Source organism: Molothrus ater, chromosome 1 (assembly GCF_012460135.2).
Source record: "Molothrus ater isolate BHLD 08-10-18 breed brown headed cowbird chromosome 1, BPBGC_Mater_1.1, whole genome shotgun sequence".
In the NCBI taxonomy this organism is placed as follows: Eukaryota; Metazoa; Chordata; class Aves; order Passeriformes; family Icteridae; genus Molothrus; species Molothrus ater.
The window spans coordinates 80,616,811-80,635,092 of record NC_050478.2 but is presented as its reverse complement, the minus strand read 5'-3'; the positions used below and the strand labels follow the sequence as shown (position 1 = coordinate 80,635,092).

Here is an 18,282-nt window from a genome sequence, read left to right as displayed (position 1 = left end):
ATCTTAGAAGTCTGCAAACCTCCCTTTTGCTAATGCCATCACAGAAGGAAAAACCACTGACAGTCTCCACTGCTGTAGACTGCAAGGATGCAGTGTATTCTGAAAAGACTCAGTGAGCTTCAGCTAATTATCTCAGAAATTGTTTTGATGACAGTGTCATGTCAATCCTCTAATGTGGCATGCTAGTGACCCACAGGAATAGGGGGACAGAGAAACTAATAGAAGGGAAAGAAATATAGAACCAACTTTTCCTCCTGTTCCACTTTTACCCTACACTACCCATCTGTAAACTGCAAATTTACAGACATCATCAGGAAAAGGTAGTTTGGTCTTAACAGCTGCTTAGAGGATCCAGTTTCTCTGTCACAGAGGATGAACATCTGGGGGCCTCAGGCAGCTCATCAGGACCTTTCTCACTCATCTGCAGGCCAGACTGCAACCTTATTAAACCTTAATGACAAATGTCCTCAGCAACCAATCTTCTTAACTCAGACAGCTGTATATCTGTGTTTACTCTCTTTCTTTCCATGCAGGTTTCCACCTTTTCAAATGTTCTTACATATAATGTGAGTGGAAAAAAGGAAAAAAAAACAAAACAAAACCAAGGCAGTAAAAGGAATGGATCTGAAGTAGTTGTGTGATTTTGAGACAGTGGTGCAGTGATGGGAAGGAGAGGAAATAATGTCCTGCATTTTTCCAAGATTTCTGGTCAGAAATATTAACTTTTCGTCTCCACAGTGCATACTCAGCCATCACAAAATTTATTTTCACATGCCTTTCCTCACTAGATTAAACCACTCTGCCATGAAAATACCCTTCCTGAGCTACATTCACTGTTCAGTATTGCTGTGTCTCCTGAAACATCCTTAATGCGGTAACTCTGTTCTGAACTAAATTTTGTTCCTCTGCATGCTTCCTCACCCAGTCATTCCAGGTCCTGCAGTTACTGTGCATTCCCATCCCTCTTCCATGACTTGTTTCCAGCATCTTATACGTGACTACATTGGCTCTCACACCTCTGGTTTTTCCCCTGACCCTATTCAGAGTGACAGTCACTTATCTTCATTTATGCAAAAGCAGTGCTTTTGAGTTCCTGTTAGAAAAAAGTAATGGCAAAAGGAAGAAATGTTTTCAGAGAGGAGCTGCCAGGCAAGCTGGGTGTTACAGCAATGAGGGGCAGGGAGGAGGATGGATTGAGTGCCCTCAGGGTGACCCCTGGACCCTCTGTACCTATGTCTGCTGACACCAGTAGGAGCTGTATGTGCCCTCCCTCGGGGACGGGGGCGGATGTGTGGACCACTGTTGTTCTGCTGATGATCCCCAGGAACGCTCAGGACAGGCTGAATACCCCTCTGAGGCCACAAAACGATGACATGCTTGATGTAACCTGGAGTGACACAGTCTTGACAGATCTAGAGCTACACGGAGATAATGAGAAATCACTGCAGTCTGGGGAACTGGACCATGGAGATGCAGGCTCAGGGCTCCAGACAGATGCAGTTTCTTGCATAATTCTGGAAGATTCCCGACTCTTTGTCAATTGTAGCTGGAAGCACATGGTTTGAGGAAGACAACTAACACTGAGTTGGGACACAAGAAAGAGGTGGGGGACAGTGCAGGAGCTCTCCTTGGTGGCATATAACCTTGTCCCAGGGTCAGCTCCACCACAGGAAGCTTGTATGAGAGCTTGCAGCAGTTATGAATCTGCCTGTCTGATAATAATTACTTTAAAAGCAATGACCACTCTGCTTTCATTTCACCAAATAAAGAAGTTTTATATACCTAAGGTTTTTTAAATTTGCTGATTCACACTCAGTAAAGATAATTAGTGAGCATCTCTATTAGCAATCCAGAGGACCTCCTGTGTAAGCCCCTTTCATGTGACTTGTCCCATTAGCCTTTTTTTCATAGCTTTTATTTGCTACTAAAGGAATAGCACATGTGAAGTGATATTTGGGATTTAGAGTATTATAACAGCTCACTGCTATGTGACAACTTTTTACAATTAAGCCTGAGAAAATCAGAGTGCATGAAACCAAATTGTAAAGATTCTGAGTAGAGACACACTAATCCTCTCCAAAGGCAGGGCTACTGATAGATTAAGTCACTAGACTAGATGCACACAGTTCAGAAAAGGAAGCTGTGGTCACATCACTGGGCAGGCTTTCATATGATGATTTCAAAAAATCTGCTTCAAATGCGTGGCAGGCAGGAAATGCTCTCCTCAGAGTCAGTCTTGTTACTTAAAATACAGTTTTCAGTTTTGCAGCCAAACTGCAGAGAAGTAAACAAAAGTATAATTGTCAAATTGGGATCTCAAAAGTTAGAAAATGCCAGACTAAGTTTCCTTTTCTGAGTCGTCGCTCTTCACCTCCTTCCGTCCTTATGGCCAGTGCACACAATGCAAAATGGTTCTGTGGTTTGTACTGCACCACATCAGGTCTCCATTGAAAAACGTTCAATACAAAGAAAAAACAAACAATAGCATCCTGGTGGATAATTCTACAGCACTCAATGTTTACTTCAGATACATCACAAATGGTGATTTTTGGAATACCTGTAAAGTGAGACATTTATATAGATCTCATTTCCTATTTCAAAATTGAAAGGATTAAGAACTGAAGTGTCTAGGAAATGCAAATACTGGTTTGAGACATTACAGAGTGGGCTTTAAACTTCCTTTTTGTATTATGCTTCAAATATTTGAGACTGTGCTCCCACAGTGTTCTGTTACAACAGTTTGTTCTCAGCACACCTAACTGGGAACACCTAAAACTAAGTATCAGCAGAAAATACTTTGAATGATTTTACAACTATAACAGGAAAGCTCTAGGGCACAAAGGAGGGTCACAACAAAATATGAAGTAAATATGAGACTTTTGTTTTCATTGTGTATGTGTGTTCTACTCGTTGCTTACAGAAGTCAGAAGCACTCTCCCCTCTAGTGTGCTGTTGCAATTTGAGCCTCAACTTGGGGTAACTTAGGCATGGATAGAAAATGTACAAAATAGAGCATGATAATAATTGTTTTCTAATGAATTCATAAGAAATTCAAATTATGCTGTACAGTCTTGACTTTTGTACTTTTGACTTTTAAAACACAGTAAAATTTTACCTGTCTGATGTGTTCGTAACATTTTACTCGAAATTCAAAAAAGACCTCCAAACCAGAAAAAAAAAATCCAGAATATGACATCCTAATATATTTATGAGTGATTAGCAGAGCTGCAACTGTTAGCTTTGGCATATAGATCTGATTCTTAATTAAACCCATAAATGGCAAATAGCAATCTAGTTTTATTACAAGCTGAGCCCAGAGCAGAGGAATAAGGGCACTGTGACAAAAGGCTTTATAAATATTTCCTGACAATGCAGAAGATCAAGCTTGCAGCCCTGTAGGGAAGCCTGCTTCCCTGTGAGCACATGCACCTGCCTGTTCTCTCCAAACCTATGTTTAGGGACAGCTACTGTCCTGTCCATAATGATACCACTTTTCCTTTTCTGGGCTGTCATTCTCATCACCCTGTTGTCCCCTTTCTTTGCACTTAGCTCCTGCTCCAAAAACAAATCACCCAGCCAAGCAAATTCTGCTTTCAATATTCTTTATGGACCTCCTGCTTCAACAAACCTCAGTTCCTCTCCTGATGATCCCCTACAAATCCATCTCTATTGTTCTTCTTCTCCATCCCCATTTTCCATTTGCCCACATTCTTTCTTTTTCTTTCTATCTATCTGCATTCCTGTTTGTCTTTTAGCTTATTGTGATGCTCCCCAGAAATGTCTTTAGTTTTTTTCATGTACACAGAATTCATTCCATGTACTGTTTTCATCTTTCTCCAATATATTTCTCTTAGTTTCCATCTCTTAAGCCAGTTTTTGGCAGTTCTCCATACAAGTTGGCCCCACTCTGCTCTCAATCTCCTCTATTGTCATCTACTCAGTTTAATCTTTTTATCACAGTATCACATTTTGAAGGCAATCCTTATCATGCTAGTCTGTTTTGTTTCTCCTCACCCCCAAATGAAGAAAAAACCAAGGGCTTACATTTTTTCATCATTTTCCCCATTTTGTTCAGATCAAGCAACATCTTAACAGATGTCAATCATACAGACTGTGTTCAGATTAAGCAAAACCATAACAAAAGTGTTAGTGACACTGTTGGCCCAGAAATCTTGTGCACATGAAAAATGAAACATTTTCTACTGTCCCAGGATTGTCAGCTTTAATTTGACAGCAAACCTTGTTTTAAAATAATGAAAAGTGTTCTGGAAAAATAAAATTCTGTATCCAATGTGCAATGTCTTCCTTCTGTCACCTGATGATCATATTTCAGGTGATGACTTGTCATTGCTAGAGATGCTTTGAAGAAGGTGGCTGTCACAGTTCATCAACTTCATCAGATGCAGGGGAGATTTTCCCTTTTGATATCAAGAAAGCTGAATTTGGGCAGCTACCTCCAAAGATGTGACTCAGTCAGAAGGTACTGGGTAGCAGGGATCAACTGAGAAAGAGGGAATGAGATGTAGAAGAATACTAAAAAAAAGCAAAGCCAGTGTCAGGAACCGCAGAGAAGTGAATGTGGGTTTATATTGTGGCAGATGGAGACAGAATATGAGATAGGAGCCTGAGAAAAAAGAAAGGAATCTAGGGAATTAACCTGCTTTTCCATCATCTAGTGCTACATATGATAACAGACCAGTTAACATGCTGGAAAACAGTCTTGGTATGACTCATGAGCACAACTGTTGGTAGACATCTGCTCTACAAACACACTGAGTGGCATGTCCCTTGATCACTTTTGCTGTTGTGTAGCCTTGATTCCCTTCCCCAGTGGCTGGTTCTAGCCAACAATCCATCCACTCACTGCATAGCTGCTAAGTGACCAGTGAGCCAGCCTTGGAGACAAGACTTCACATTTTTGCTCCAGCTGCCGTTCTGTGCATCATCTTTAAGTTCACTTACTTCTGTCTCTGTGTCCACAAGAAAATTTTAGTTGTAAGGAGTTACCAGCTACCTGGCCAAGTGGTTACAATCAGACTTCCTCACAGCCACCCAGTATGTTTCATTTTATTACCTTTGGATAGTGAAAAATTGCTGTTTGAATGTTGTTTTTATGGTTGTTTTATGTTTTTATGGTGGCGATGCTGAAGTTTTGTAACATGACCTTATAGTATAGTGCAGCAGCATTGCAATTAGAAAATCTTTTCCTTAAAATATATTTCATGTGCTTGTTTTTCCCCCAAAAAACTAGCAGCACTTAAAGACATGCATTCAGTTTTAAAGCAAGAAATTTTTGAGTTCTAGAAAATATATTTCTAGCAACTTACTTTCACTGGCTGAATAATCCTGTGGATCAAGTATCCCTGATTCCTGCAGTGATCTAATACAGGAGTCCACCAGCTCCAGACCAGTGGTGAGTTCATCTTCTATATCCTTCTGACCATCTGTAATGAAATTAACAACATAAAAACGTAAAAGAAGGCCAAAAAGGTAAAGCCATATACAAGACAAAAGCTAAAACCAGTTTTATGTGACTAAGCATTCACAGCTGATGAAGGAATGGAGGCCACACATTCCCAGGACGCTGGCCATACTGAAAATTGTGCCATCCTTTGAAAGTGTGGCCTTGGATTAATAAAAGCAAAATGAGAATATTTAGGTCTAGTAGTAAAAAAAGCCAGACACATATTTAGCAATGCACCTTCTCAAAACTCTACTTAGTTTCAGTGTACTTTTTGTCAATCCTAAAAGCTTTCGCCAAATCTTGTCACTTTTTAAGTACAATTTTCACCCACTAGCAATGAGAAAAAACACACAAAAAGCCCAACAAAAACCTCCACATACATGAATATGCTTTCTCCCTCCATCTTCTTTAGGTAAAAATGATCTTTCTGGGAGAGAATGTAAGTGATACATATATGTACATAGGTACATTACCTTGTGTTTGCCAGTGAAACTGCTCTTCTGTTGAACTGGAAAGAGAAAGAAAAACGTGATCATTTTTAATTAAATTGCTTTGTAGTGTGCCATGAATATTCAGATATAAATCTATTCTGAAGGAACTGATTTAAGAGAAGACACTTAAGAATAAAAAACGTATTTAGAATACATAATTTTATATATATTTTTACTTAATGACTTATATATATTTTTTTAATTAATGACATCATTCACTCAGCTGGAGGGAAGCATCTTTATTTCTTTATCAAGTAATTTCAATCATGCATATAGAAATTGGCGTCTTGGTCTTGATATACAAACTACACTATTTCAAAAAAACATTAGCATTCTTCAACTTTTTGGATCCTTTCATTTGTCTGATTCTCCATGTTTATCAAGAAAATTATAAATTGCTTTCTCAAGTGAATAGTTACATGTGATTTCTGAAAGAAATTACGAGTCCTGGTTCTACTGATTATTATGTGCATTTTTATATTATTCAAATGTGCAGCCAAGTTAATTCAATTGACCTACACAGGAGAGTAAATTTAGATGTGTTTGTGCTTCTATGTACAAGCACTTAAGCAACAGAAGGTCTTAATTTTAAAATAATGAGCACGCACACCAGAGGATGGATTAGGTAGGTTTTTTTTTTTCCCAATAAAATGAAAGATACATTCAAATGAATGATAAAATAAATTGTATATTCAATTAGGCAATGACTACACTTTCCTCCAAGGCATGCTCTGTTTATGCTTCAATATAGGTTTTTCTCACATGACGAGAATACAAAAAGGATTCAAGTTACTCAGTGCTACCCATTCTTTTGATAACAGTGAACTGATTATTACACCTATGACTAAAAGATTTTTCTGTACATTTTTGTAAGATACTTTTAGGGGAGAACAACATTATCTGTTGCACTCATAAGTTAAAAAAAAAGAAAAAAACAAAGACTGAAATTATTTTAACTTTTCCAACAATTTACTTTTTCATTTATTTTATGATGTTGAGACAAAATGCTCTTTTGGATTAATAAAAGGATTTAAATCTCTAATTGTTTTCCCTCTTCCCAGCAAATGCTGGATCACTTATGAATATATCAGTATACCTCCTACTATCTATGTTCTGAACAATAGTAATGTAAATTAAATTAAATGCTTCCTTGTGGAAGTCTATTTTTACAGTAAAGAACTTATGCAAATTATTTACCAGATTTGATAGTATTAAAAAAAAATTATTGTCTAATTTACACAAAACTATTTCTAAAAGAACTTTTAATTTCTACCTGGCATCATAAATGTTAACATGGCAAGTTCAAATCTATACATCATCATAAATTTCCTAATATCGACGGTCTGTGGTTTATATTGACTCACAGTAGTGAGATGTTATAGATTAAGAAACCAGTCCTTTGATGAGATAGTGAACTAAAATTCTTGCATTCAAGTCCACTGAAATTAACAATATTGAAGATAGGCGTTGCCAGAGTCCTCAGACAAACAATAATAACTGCAAAGTGTTGAACTGGATGAAATACTTAATTTAAATTACCTTTGAAATTAAGTCCTAGTGGTGACTAGGGACAGTGACTTTTTTTGAAATAACACTTTTTCCAATTTTACATTCCTTTTGTCTGATCTTCAGATGTACTAAATAACTGCAGCTTCATCTGACACACTGGGACTTGAGAGCAATCTTCCCTTCTGTAATTAGCACAATCCATAATAAGTAATGTACTACTTTCCACTCCAAAGTCCCTCTTCCAGTATCCAGATTTCTTTGTGACAGATATCACCTCAACAGCCAGAAAAAAAGTAATATCTCAGGTGGCATTCTTGCTGGCAGAATGAATTACTAGATGTTGCTGGCAAGAACACCATGATGTAAAAGCATATGCCACCTCATCCAAGTAAGTTAGAAAAGAAAATCAAGTCATGCGTAAAGAGCAAATTACCACTTCCAGGAATTCCAGCTTAGCCCATTCTAAGTAGCAAACTTGTACAAAATTTAACAAAGGTCATTTTGTTCAATGAATCACTTATGGTTGATTCATAGTAATCCTCAATACCACTTGTCTGACTTCCACAGAAACACTGAACAGTATCCATATTAATCTCAGGATCACAATGAATTTTCACTCCATTTTGACTTTTCCAATTTTAGTCATGCTTCTCCTCACCAGTACTGTAATGGTCTTTCAATAAATAATGTAGCTTTTAGAGTCATGATGGCAGAAACACCATCAGAATTTTTATCCTAATGCTACCTTCTTATTCAGCATATGGAACATGAACCAGGCTGAGCAGGGCAGTGGTGAGTCCCCATCCCTGGAGGTATTTAAAACATGTGTGGATGTGAAACCTGGGGACATGGTTTAGTGGTGGACTTGGTAGTGCTGGGTTAATGCTTGGACTTGATGGTCACAAAGGTCTTTTCTAACATAAAACATTCTATGATTCTCTATTGAAGTTGTATTTGCTCCTACAAAGATATCAGTATATTCTGGTATGGAAAGAGTGCTGTTTTCCTTAGTTAAATTCATGTTCTTTAGCTTTATAACCATCCAGTACAGTTGGATATTGAAGCTGCCTTTTCTTGGTTGCAATTCAATGCCAGAGCCTTGCAAACAAACATTTAAACAAACATTCACTAGAAAACTTTATTAGAATTTGCCATAGGTTTAATCTAAATACTCTTTATTTTTCCTTTTTCCCCTTTTTAACTGAGCTTCCCCTGCTTTTGGCCTGAAAAAGATTCCTGACTGAAGCAACCTGACTTATTTGTGCAGGAAGCCTTCAGGCTGTGTCACGACTGTGCCAAATCTGCTTGAGTGAATAAAAGGGCACACTTTTCTGTCCTTTTCTTTCTGGTGTTTCCCAGCTGCACAAGAGATCAGTACAATAGACTGTATAGTTACATCAAATACATGAAAAGACAAAAAACCAATAATTAACAGAAGTATTGTCCTAATAATTTTTTTCAGCATGTTCAGCAAAACGTATTTTTGCTTCATATTTTTTTATAAAGAAAAAATGCATTAGCAACCACTTTTCTCAATATTTCTATGCCTCATTATGTAAGTTTGCAAACATTAGTATCTTTGACTGAGCTAGATGAGCAATAAAGTTCTTTATCAATCTGTTCTGAGCTATGGGAACCTGAGCCCACTTTAAGAGTTTGAGGGAGGGATTTTAACTAGAACTACATTGGTACAGCATTAGGAAATCCTACCATAAAAAACGACTGACCTGAGAACTCAAGCAGGTAAAACTACTACATCCCTTAACCCAAACTTAGAAGAATAATTGTAATTTATTTATTCTTCTTTTATTTTTGGTATTCAGTGCATCCTACTTGTAGTTCAAATGTTCTAGGTATAAATAAGACTACTGTTCTGATTAACTCTACCTGACTTACAGAAAGAATCCTCCATCACTATTCAGCTGTGCAAAACCTGATTCTTCTATGCTTATATTGCCTTTGGAAAACTCAATGTATTGAAGGAAAATCTCAAGGAAGCTGAATAACTTAAGAATGAGAAGATAATGCTAAAACCCAAACATATGAGCAAAACACTAAGAAGAATATTGTTATATGTTTAGTTCTTGATGTTAATGTTTAAGCTAATGAACCTATCTTCTGTAAGGATGCACTACATTGTGCTTAAAGCTTTACCTTTAACAAGTACCTAGGAAAGGAAATATTCCAGTAAAAATTGTTTTACCTCCCTAGGCAAGAATGAGGAAAGTAAATATCCACAGAAGAGTCATCTTGATTCCAGCTGAACTCACACATTCCCATTTCCACACAAATGTCATAAAAGCACCAAAGCAGTGAGAACCCTCTGTGTGTGCCCTTGCATATGGGGAGGGCGAAAGGCAAATGAGCACAGCACCCTGCAGGGAGCTCGTTTTGGGGAGCATCACGTGGGGAGCTCTACCTGCCTCTGCACAGTGAGGGAACAGCAGCAGCACAGAGCATTGCAAAAACACAGATTTTCTACAGCCAACTGAGGATGTCTGACTATTACCAGCAGCTCTGTACATCAAGTTCATCCCTGTTCAGGCACAAACAGAAAAATCCCAGACTGACCTACAGTTTGTCCATAAACAAGCAACAAACCAAGGAGCCTTCATTTTTCCTGTGCCTCAAATCAAGTTAAACAAGAAGCGGGTGCCCCTTCGTGATGGACTTGATAGGAATCCACCAAGATCAGCCAGCACCTACATAGCAAGGTGAGTTACAGAAGACCATCAAATGCCCCTCCCAGCAATTTACAGGAGTCAAAAGCAGTTTTGGAGGTGTAGCAGTGAATGCTCCACATGACACCAAAATAATGCTTTCCTGGACAACATTCACCAGCCATGTTTCTATAAAAGCAACCAAAGTGGTCAGGGGAGGTAACCCAGAGGTGGGGAATGCTATTGAGTGTTTTGGCAGAAGGAACGCTGCCTGAGACACCCCCAGACTGTGTTGCTGTTAGGGCCTGGATGAACACCCAAACACCCAAAGATTCACTTCCAAAGCAGGTGCTGGGAAGCAGCAAGGGCACCTTGGGCTCAGCTGAACTCCTGGAAGATGGATGTGTGCCTGTGGCACTGGCAGCAGGGACAATGGTAGGCAAAGGTAATTTACACCAAACCCCAGCCCAAGACACATTTTGCACACTACCTGGCCACAGCAGTACTTGCAGCATCCCTTGGGTTTAGTTTCAGACATTACATGGCCTAATGTGAGACCAGGCCCACTTCAGAGGAATGGTTCTGAACCTTGATAGGTTCAGAACCATTCAGTGCAAGAAGGAGCTCCACTGCCCTGCACACCCTTCTCCAGCAATGGTATTTACTATGCAGCCTGCAGAAATTCATTGTTCTTACCACATGCACCAAAATACATCAGTGCACATGCACAGCAGGCCAAAGCAGTTATGGTTATTCATTGCCTTGCTGCTCTCTCCAGAAGAACACCACAGCAGAGCAACTCAATTCTTGTTGGGAAGGGAGGTAGGGTTTCTTTCATTCACTGTTGCTGGCACACTCCTTGCTTTATCACTGAGCCTGCATACAGGCTGCCAGGACAAATTCACACTTTTGTATTCCTCTAATTACCCAAGAAATGTTTGTGTGCCTCTCCTTAGTGTGAAGTCATTCAGTTTACAGTTGTCACTCATTTTTTAAAAAGTGCTATAGCTATCTGCTACACCAAAATATTTTTCTTGTTTTCTAAAACAATTAATGAAATTATATCTAAAACAATTAATGAAATTATATATAACACTACTGTAGAAAAGCTATGAAAGGATTTTACAAGGAGTTGTATCAGCACATGGTCTTTTAAATTATTTCGACAATGGAGCTACACAACCATTGCTGTATATAATTACAGGCAGATATTGTCTCATTGATTTTAAAATTGTTTTTTTTGTTGTGGAAGGTGGAAGAAAAAAGATCCAGAAGCATTTCACAAAAAGCAAGGAGGCTGAAAAACTAATATTCCATCTAAAGCAAAGGAGAAGCAAATTTTAAATCATCAGTACATTTTAGGTTATCTGCAAAATAGTAAACAACTTTTAGTATCAACTATCTGGTGGGGAAAAAAACCAAACAACCTAAGAATAAATTTTACATTAAATAATCCTGCAAAAAAGTACCAACCCTTCAATAAATTGCCATAATAAAAAACAATCCTCAAGAGCAACTTTTGGGTTTTGAGGCCAATTTAAAATAACATCAAAATCTATGACATTGGTAGGCACTCCCTTCATCTCTATAAATGTGACACTGTAGGTTCTCTCAAATATTGAATAGCACTCTATTAGTCAGCTGTGGTATCAACCTGGCTGCCCTATCAAGAAGTCCTTTTTTTTGATGTTCCAACAAACCTCATCCAATTCCCTACAATGATCCCAGAAAATGAAAAAAAAAAACCACCAAAACAAACCCAGTCCAACAAACCAAAATAAATAAATAATACCCCCACAAACCCACACATATTTTACTGATGGCTGCTTTCTTATACCTTGGAAATTTCAAACTGATTTTCAGAATGATGACAAAGTTCTTAGCTGCAGATGCCAGGAAACCATTCAGGTGGTTAATTCCCACCTTTATTAGAATAGCTTCGCTTCAAGTTCCTGCAGGGAAAGAAAACTGTCTAATTTTTTTTCATAGAAAAATGATTGTTATTCCCTAGGTTTTATGAAATCAATAGCAGAACTTTGTGGCTGTGCTGTGAAAGTTTTGTACTTCTTTCCAATGATACAGGGAAATATTTGCAGCCAAATTTCTAAACAGGTCTCAAGAATCAATGCTTTCCTCTACATTTAATACCTGCAGAAATTTACATGATTTTCCTTTAAAAACAATTTTTGCACTGCTTTGGTCCTATTTATATTCAATTTCCTTATGCTGATTGTCCTTAATAAAAATGTTCTGTTTCTTCATTTTTAAATGTGATTTAAAATTCAGGTGCTACACCACTAAGAACACGGTTCAAGTACACAGCATGCATGGAAAGGCAGCAGCAGCCTTGCATTCCACACAGTGCCCTGCTAAAGGGCTTGCAAAGCATGTGCCAGAGGCTGTTATTTAATGGACAAAGCATAACACAGCCTGTTTCCCCATAGTTTTTGACCATCACTCCTGAAATGGTCTACAAGACCATCAATGATAGTAAATTTTATTTTGCTACTGAATTAATTTCACACAGACCAACCCTCCAAAACCCATTTACTTCAGTTTTGAATTGACTTGGTCACCTAGGGAGAGAACACTTGCTACTTCACTTGCAACCAGCCAGTTTCCTTTAGCTTCAGTTCCGCAGACAGACCTGGCATGACAGTGAACACAGAGAATTCTTCAGAGTGGAAGCCTTCGAAGCTCTGCTGTTCTAAGGAAAAGAATTTAGAGGGCAATAGGTACTTGGTGTATTTATTTAACTTTAAACTTGGACACAGCAACAACATTAGGGAAACAAGCACCGTGTGATTGCCCTGTTCTCACTCTTCCCCTGATGTCCCTTTCATGCCCTTAAGCATTCCAGCCAGGATACTGGGCTGGATAGACCCCAGTTTTGAATCAATACAGCCACTCTTCTGTTCTTATTTAGAGAAGCCAAAATCAAACCAAATTACTTAATTTTGTAATTTCCCATTATTAATTAATTAAGAAAAAGGATGATGGTTCACAATAAGAAGGAATTAGCTCAAGGCTGGATTTCTGCTAATAATGTTAGTTCTTCTGGTTTGCTTCAAACCTGTTTTTATTTGAGAAAAGAGCTCATTTCCCAAACTGAACATAGGTACACAGGAACACATTTAGAAGAGAATAGAATTAGAATATTTCAATTGCAAGGGACCTACAATGACTATTGACTCCAAATACCTAACCACTCCAGGGCTGACTGAAGCTTATACAGCAGATTATTGAGGTCATTGTCCAAAAGCTTCTTAAACTGACAGGTTTGGGGCCTCAAGCACCTCTCTAGGAGCCTGCTCCAGTGTTTCACCCCTCTCTTGGTAAAGAAATGCTTCTTCATGCCTAGTCTGAGCATCTCCTGACACAGCTTTAAACTGTTCGTGGGTGAGCTCTGTCTCTGGATCCCAGGGGGAAGAGCTCAGCTCTTCCTTCTCTCCTTCACCTCCTCAGTCAGCAATGAGCTCACTGGTCAGCCATCTTAAATTAATTTTTGCCGCTTCTACACAGCAGAGCAGTTTAGACAGCAGCATACTGTGATATTCCTTCAGTCCCAGTGGTGGTATTTGGATCTGATCCAAACTCAATAAGCATCTAAAATAGAATCAGAAATGGCAAATTAGAGAAATCAATAGTGGATAGATAGAATCATCTCTGCCCTAAGGCAACAGAGCAGTCTGTTGTCTAAATCACACCACAGCCTAACAGTACCCATAAAACTGTGTTCTTCAAGCATGCCTTATTGACAACATTGCACAAAAAGTAGGATAGTTGTTGCCATGCTTTAAAGAAAACAGTACCATGCCCTAAAAGATAAAGGGGGGGTCTAGCTTCTTCAATCCCTCCTCCCTCTTATTCCAAAAGTTTAGTTATTAAAGCAGTCGTGCACAATGTGATGGAACCAGTTACAATATTTTGTGAGAAATCAAAGCAGTGATTAAGTTCAATGTAACCATTGGGCTACTCTCTGTCTTTCCTATTGAAACTTCTATTCTGTATAGAAAACAATACATTATTTTGGTTAAGAAACTCCATTATAAAAGACACCACCACAGCTACATTTCCTTCACACCAAGTTTTGAAAGATGCCTTCAGGGAAAGTGTGCACACTTTAGCATTGAAGAAAGGTATTTTCCCAGTGGAGCAGAAAAAGGTACCGAAGACCAAGGAGCGAGAGTGAATTTCTTGTAAGGTGCCTTAAACAACCCGTGTTTTGATGCTGGGTAAGAAACATTCAGTGAATACGAGATTGATTCTTTTCTGAGGCACATAGTTCCCTATGCACTGTATGAGCACTGTGGTTTGGGTGTTAACTCAAACCATGGATGCGTGGAGACAGTCACCTACAAATAAGAATTACAACACATTTTTTCAGTGCATTTTTGGTTCTGGTCCTTGGTACCATAACATTCATTTCCAAATGTATATGGTGTAATGTACATGAAATTCCTTTAAGGAAACCCACTTCTGTAAATGAAGACATTGTAATTTTTTTTTTTTCCTAGGGACAGCTAACTGCTAGAGCAGGTAAAAAAGACACAGAACTAGTAACATGAAGCTCCTTGTCTTTTCAATACCAACAAATTGCACAAGGATATTCCTTCTGCAGAAGAGTTAATCCTTAACATGAAGATTAAGCTGAGAGCCTCATGCTGACCATTGTTCTAGGTAAATTATGTAAAGTATGATCACACTTTATATGACTATTTCAGCTACAATATTTGTTCTGTGTTGTCCTTGGTAAATAATAGAAAGGGATTTTCTCAATGTTTTGAAGGGATGATTCATTTTAAATTCAGCACTTCCTTAGGGAAATAAAGCAGACAGAAGCCAGACGGCCTCTACCTTGAAGAAAGTGTACTCCATGCAGGAAATTCCCAATACACAAACACAGAGCCTGTCACTGTGAAATCACACATCACAGCCCTCCCCAGCTCTTCTCCCTTACAGCCTCTTCCCATTAGCTTCACTCAGCTGCTTCCAAGAAACCTCCCTTCACAGGGCTCTCACCTCCACCTCTTTCCTTGTAAACAATTCTTTCCTTGTCTTTGCATTCTTTTTCCCCTCTACAGAAGAAAATATAGAACCAGGATGTTTCTTCTTTTTATTTAGCTACTTCCTTCCCTGCAGCTTATGCCTGTTGGAGCCAAGAAGCAAACCCCTACTGTGCCTCCACAGTGGTCAGAAGGCCCCTGTAACTAACAAAGAATAGTCTCAGTGTCAATATATTGTCTGAATTTGGCACTGAAGAGACTGCATGGTGGTCACCCACACCTTATAGGTTGTCTTTTGTTTCCGTATTCTCCACCAGATGTGTGAACATGAAACACTCTCATTAAACACTCCCATGAAACCCTCCCATGAAACAGAAGCAGATTCTGCAGGAAGCAGGAAAGATTTTGTTGATCTTTTTTACGGGAGAATTTGGCATCATTTGGTCCAGTCCCCACTTAAAGCTGGGCTACTTTTGAAGTACTGTCCTGAATGTAATTTAGCAAGGCACGTGGGAGACTCCATCAGTATTCTGCTGTTCAGCATTTGTTCAGTTAATTATCTTTTTTTTTTAATAGAGAAAATAAAGACTGATAAAAGGTGAAATCAGAAGAATTTGGTGAATTAAGATGAAAGAATTGAAGTCTGAGAAGGGAGCACATCTGGCTTTTATAATTTAGCAAGGCTGAAGAACAGGAGAAAAAGAAATAGAGGAAGCACATATGGGACAAGGACAAACAAGTTCAAGCTGGTCACTGAAATTTTTGATGGAACTTTAAAAAATGTATTAAAACATCACAGAAGCAGCCAATCCCACACAATTTGAGTTGAGGTGTGGAAACTATACTCACTCTGTTCTTAGAAGGCTGGTTGGTAAGTTTATTAGAAGGAGTTGATATTAGTTCCAGCTTCAAGGAACTGAAGGGCAGCCCAGGATGGTGCCTCCAGTTCTGTATTTGAATAACCTAATCTGTGATGCTGCCAAAGTGATGATTGTTACAGAGCAGTATCCACACATAACTGATACCACCAGAAACACAGGCAACAGAGTTTTCTAGAAGCAGCCAGTACCAAGAAAAATGTATGCAAGAACTGATGAGTGGAACATTTACATTTCAGTGGATGAACATAAAGGCAAGAGAAAACTACTTTCTAACCTAAAATGTTAGATGAATATAAAGGTAATTGAGTCTGTTAGGTGGGTGATAAGCAGCTGGATCAATCCATGAAAAATTGCTATTGGTTTATGATTTTAACAACAGGAGTGAAAGTTCTTATTTGTAAACTGTCTGTTTATATATAGAGTTGACAAATTATCCAAGCAACTAAAATGGCACATGGTAATAACAGCTACTTAGCTATATGGATAACCTTTAATCACACATTTATTACTGAAAATGACTAAAATTATATTAATGCAAGCTGACAAAAAGTAAATGTAACCTTTAGACAGATTGGGAGCATTGTTGTAAGCACAGAGTCTTTTTATTCTGGCTTTTTCCACCACTAAGGTGCAGAGGGGAAAACAAGAATCAGTTCCCTATGAAAATAATATTTCTTCCATTATTCATTGCCTACCAGAAGGAATACAACACAGGAGACACGACACAAGTAAAACCAGGTTCATAGGTCAGACATTTAGCAAAGACAGATGTAAGAAATATGCTGCATTTTTAAAAATTATATACAGGCATTAAAAAAAATATTCCTAAAGAGTAAAAGGATATTTTTTTTTCGAATAAAGAAGAAAATATCTTACAGATATCATACTAGTGATGCTGAAAAAAATATTATTTCAATCATCTTTATTCTTAGAAGACTATTACAATATAAAATATTGTGAAAGTTACTAGACAACTGAACCAATCCTTTGAAATTTTGTTTTGTTAACAAAAGGATGAAATCATCTTTCTACTTATATTCTTTACATCCAGAACATGAAGTGTTACAAGACAGTTAAATATTAAATCTTTTAATTTAATATATAATCTACACATTTCAATACTGAATTACTTCTGTTGCAATTACTTTGCAACAAAACTTTATGTTCTGATCCAGTCCCGAAGGTTTGCCAACCAGGTAAGCCATGAAGGGATGTACTCCAGTAGCCAGAGTTAGACTAAAACTCTGATCAGATCCAAAAACAAGTGCTCAGTCAGCTTTGGAAATTTTACATGACACTTCTTTGTTCTTTTTGGCTTTTCTATAACCCCTCTATTGCTCACTGTCTGCATATTGAAGCAAGTACCAAATTCCCATCTGCACCTATTGCCATGCAGCTGATATTGCTACAGCTGAATTGCAAATTTTTTCCTAACTCTTGTGGCCTGCTTTGGGCAATCTTACCAATAATCATTAAAAACAAAAGCATACCCTTGAATTCCATATCACTGCTCCATTAAGCTGCAAAAAAGACCATCTTTCTCCCCACAAAATGGGGAGACAAAGCAGAGTGTAAATTAGAAAAGTAGTGAAAGCTGTCTGTTACTTATTTATTGTAAAGTTTGCAAATGCAAATGTGGCAAATATTAAAGAAGTGACTATATTCCCAAATATTACAGGTTCTCACGTTGCATTGAAAAACAACGCAGGCGGCTTAGCTATATGCTTTTATCACTTGTAAATATTTAAGAGACCAATTAGTCTGTCACTTATGGTAGCACCTGAGTTCACATCTAAGAACATTTTAATAAAAGAATTCAACTGCTGAGATGGCTTGTTTGATAAAACAAAATTCTACAGACTGCAGTCCTCAAAGCACTTCAAATTTGAAAGTTGTAAAACTTTAAAGCATTAAGATAGGGCAGTGATCCTCATCCTGTGCACGGGACCATCAAATACCTTCTATAAAGTCTGCACAATTATGCAGAAAAATGTTAAACCATATTTGGTTAAATAAAATCACTGCTTTTCTCTGCTGACTCTGCTGAAACAGTAGACAAGGGAATGAAACCCAGATCTCAAATAACTAGCTGAGCTTTACATTGCCAGATACAATTCTTTGAAAGTTCTTTGTTTTGGTGAAAAGGTTACTGAACCATAAGAAAATTGAGTTCTTGGCTACCTAAGCAAATCCCTCTCTAGGATGCCTCAACGTAACTTGTTCAAAACAATTAATTAAAATTTTTTCTTTCCCATGCCACGTAGATCCAGA

The 18,282-nt window shown here is 38.0% G+C and overlaps 1 protein-coding gene across 7 annotated transcripts in view; it reads right to left on the bottom strand.

The window, feature by feature from the left end:
- Nucleotides 1-18,282, bottom strand: part of CTNND2 (catenin delta 2) — a 637,277-nt gene that overhangs the window by 295,412 nt on the left and 323,583 nt on the right. For all 7 annotated transcript variants that reach the window (XM_054516522.1, XM_036404384.2, XM_036404386.2 and 4 more), the window contains 2 exons: nucleotides 5,938-5,972; nucleotides 5,328-5,444 (listed from right to left, as the gene is read on the bottom strand). In XM_054516522.1, the coding sequence (XP_054372497.1) occupies nucleotides 5,328-5,444; nucleotides 5,938-5,972 (152 nt within the window). The remainder of the gene's footprint in view (nucleotides 1-5,327; nucleotides 5,445-5,937; nucleotides 5,973-18,282) is intronic.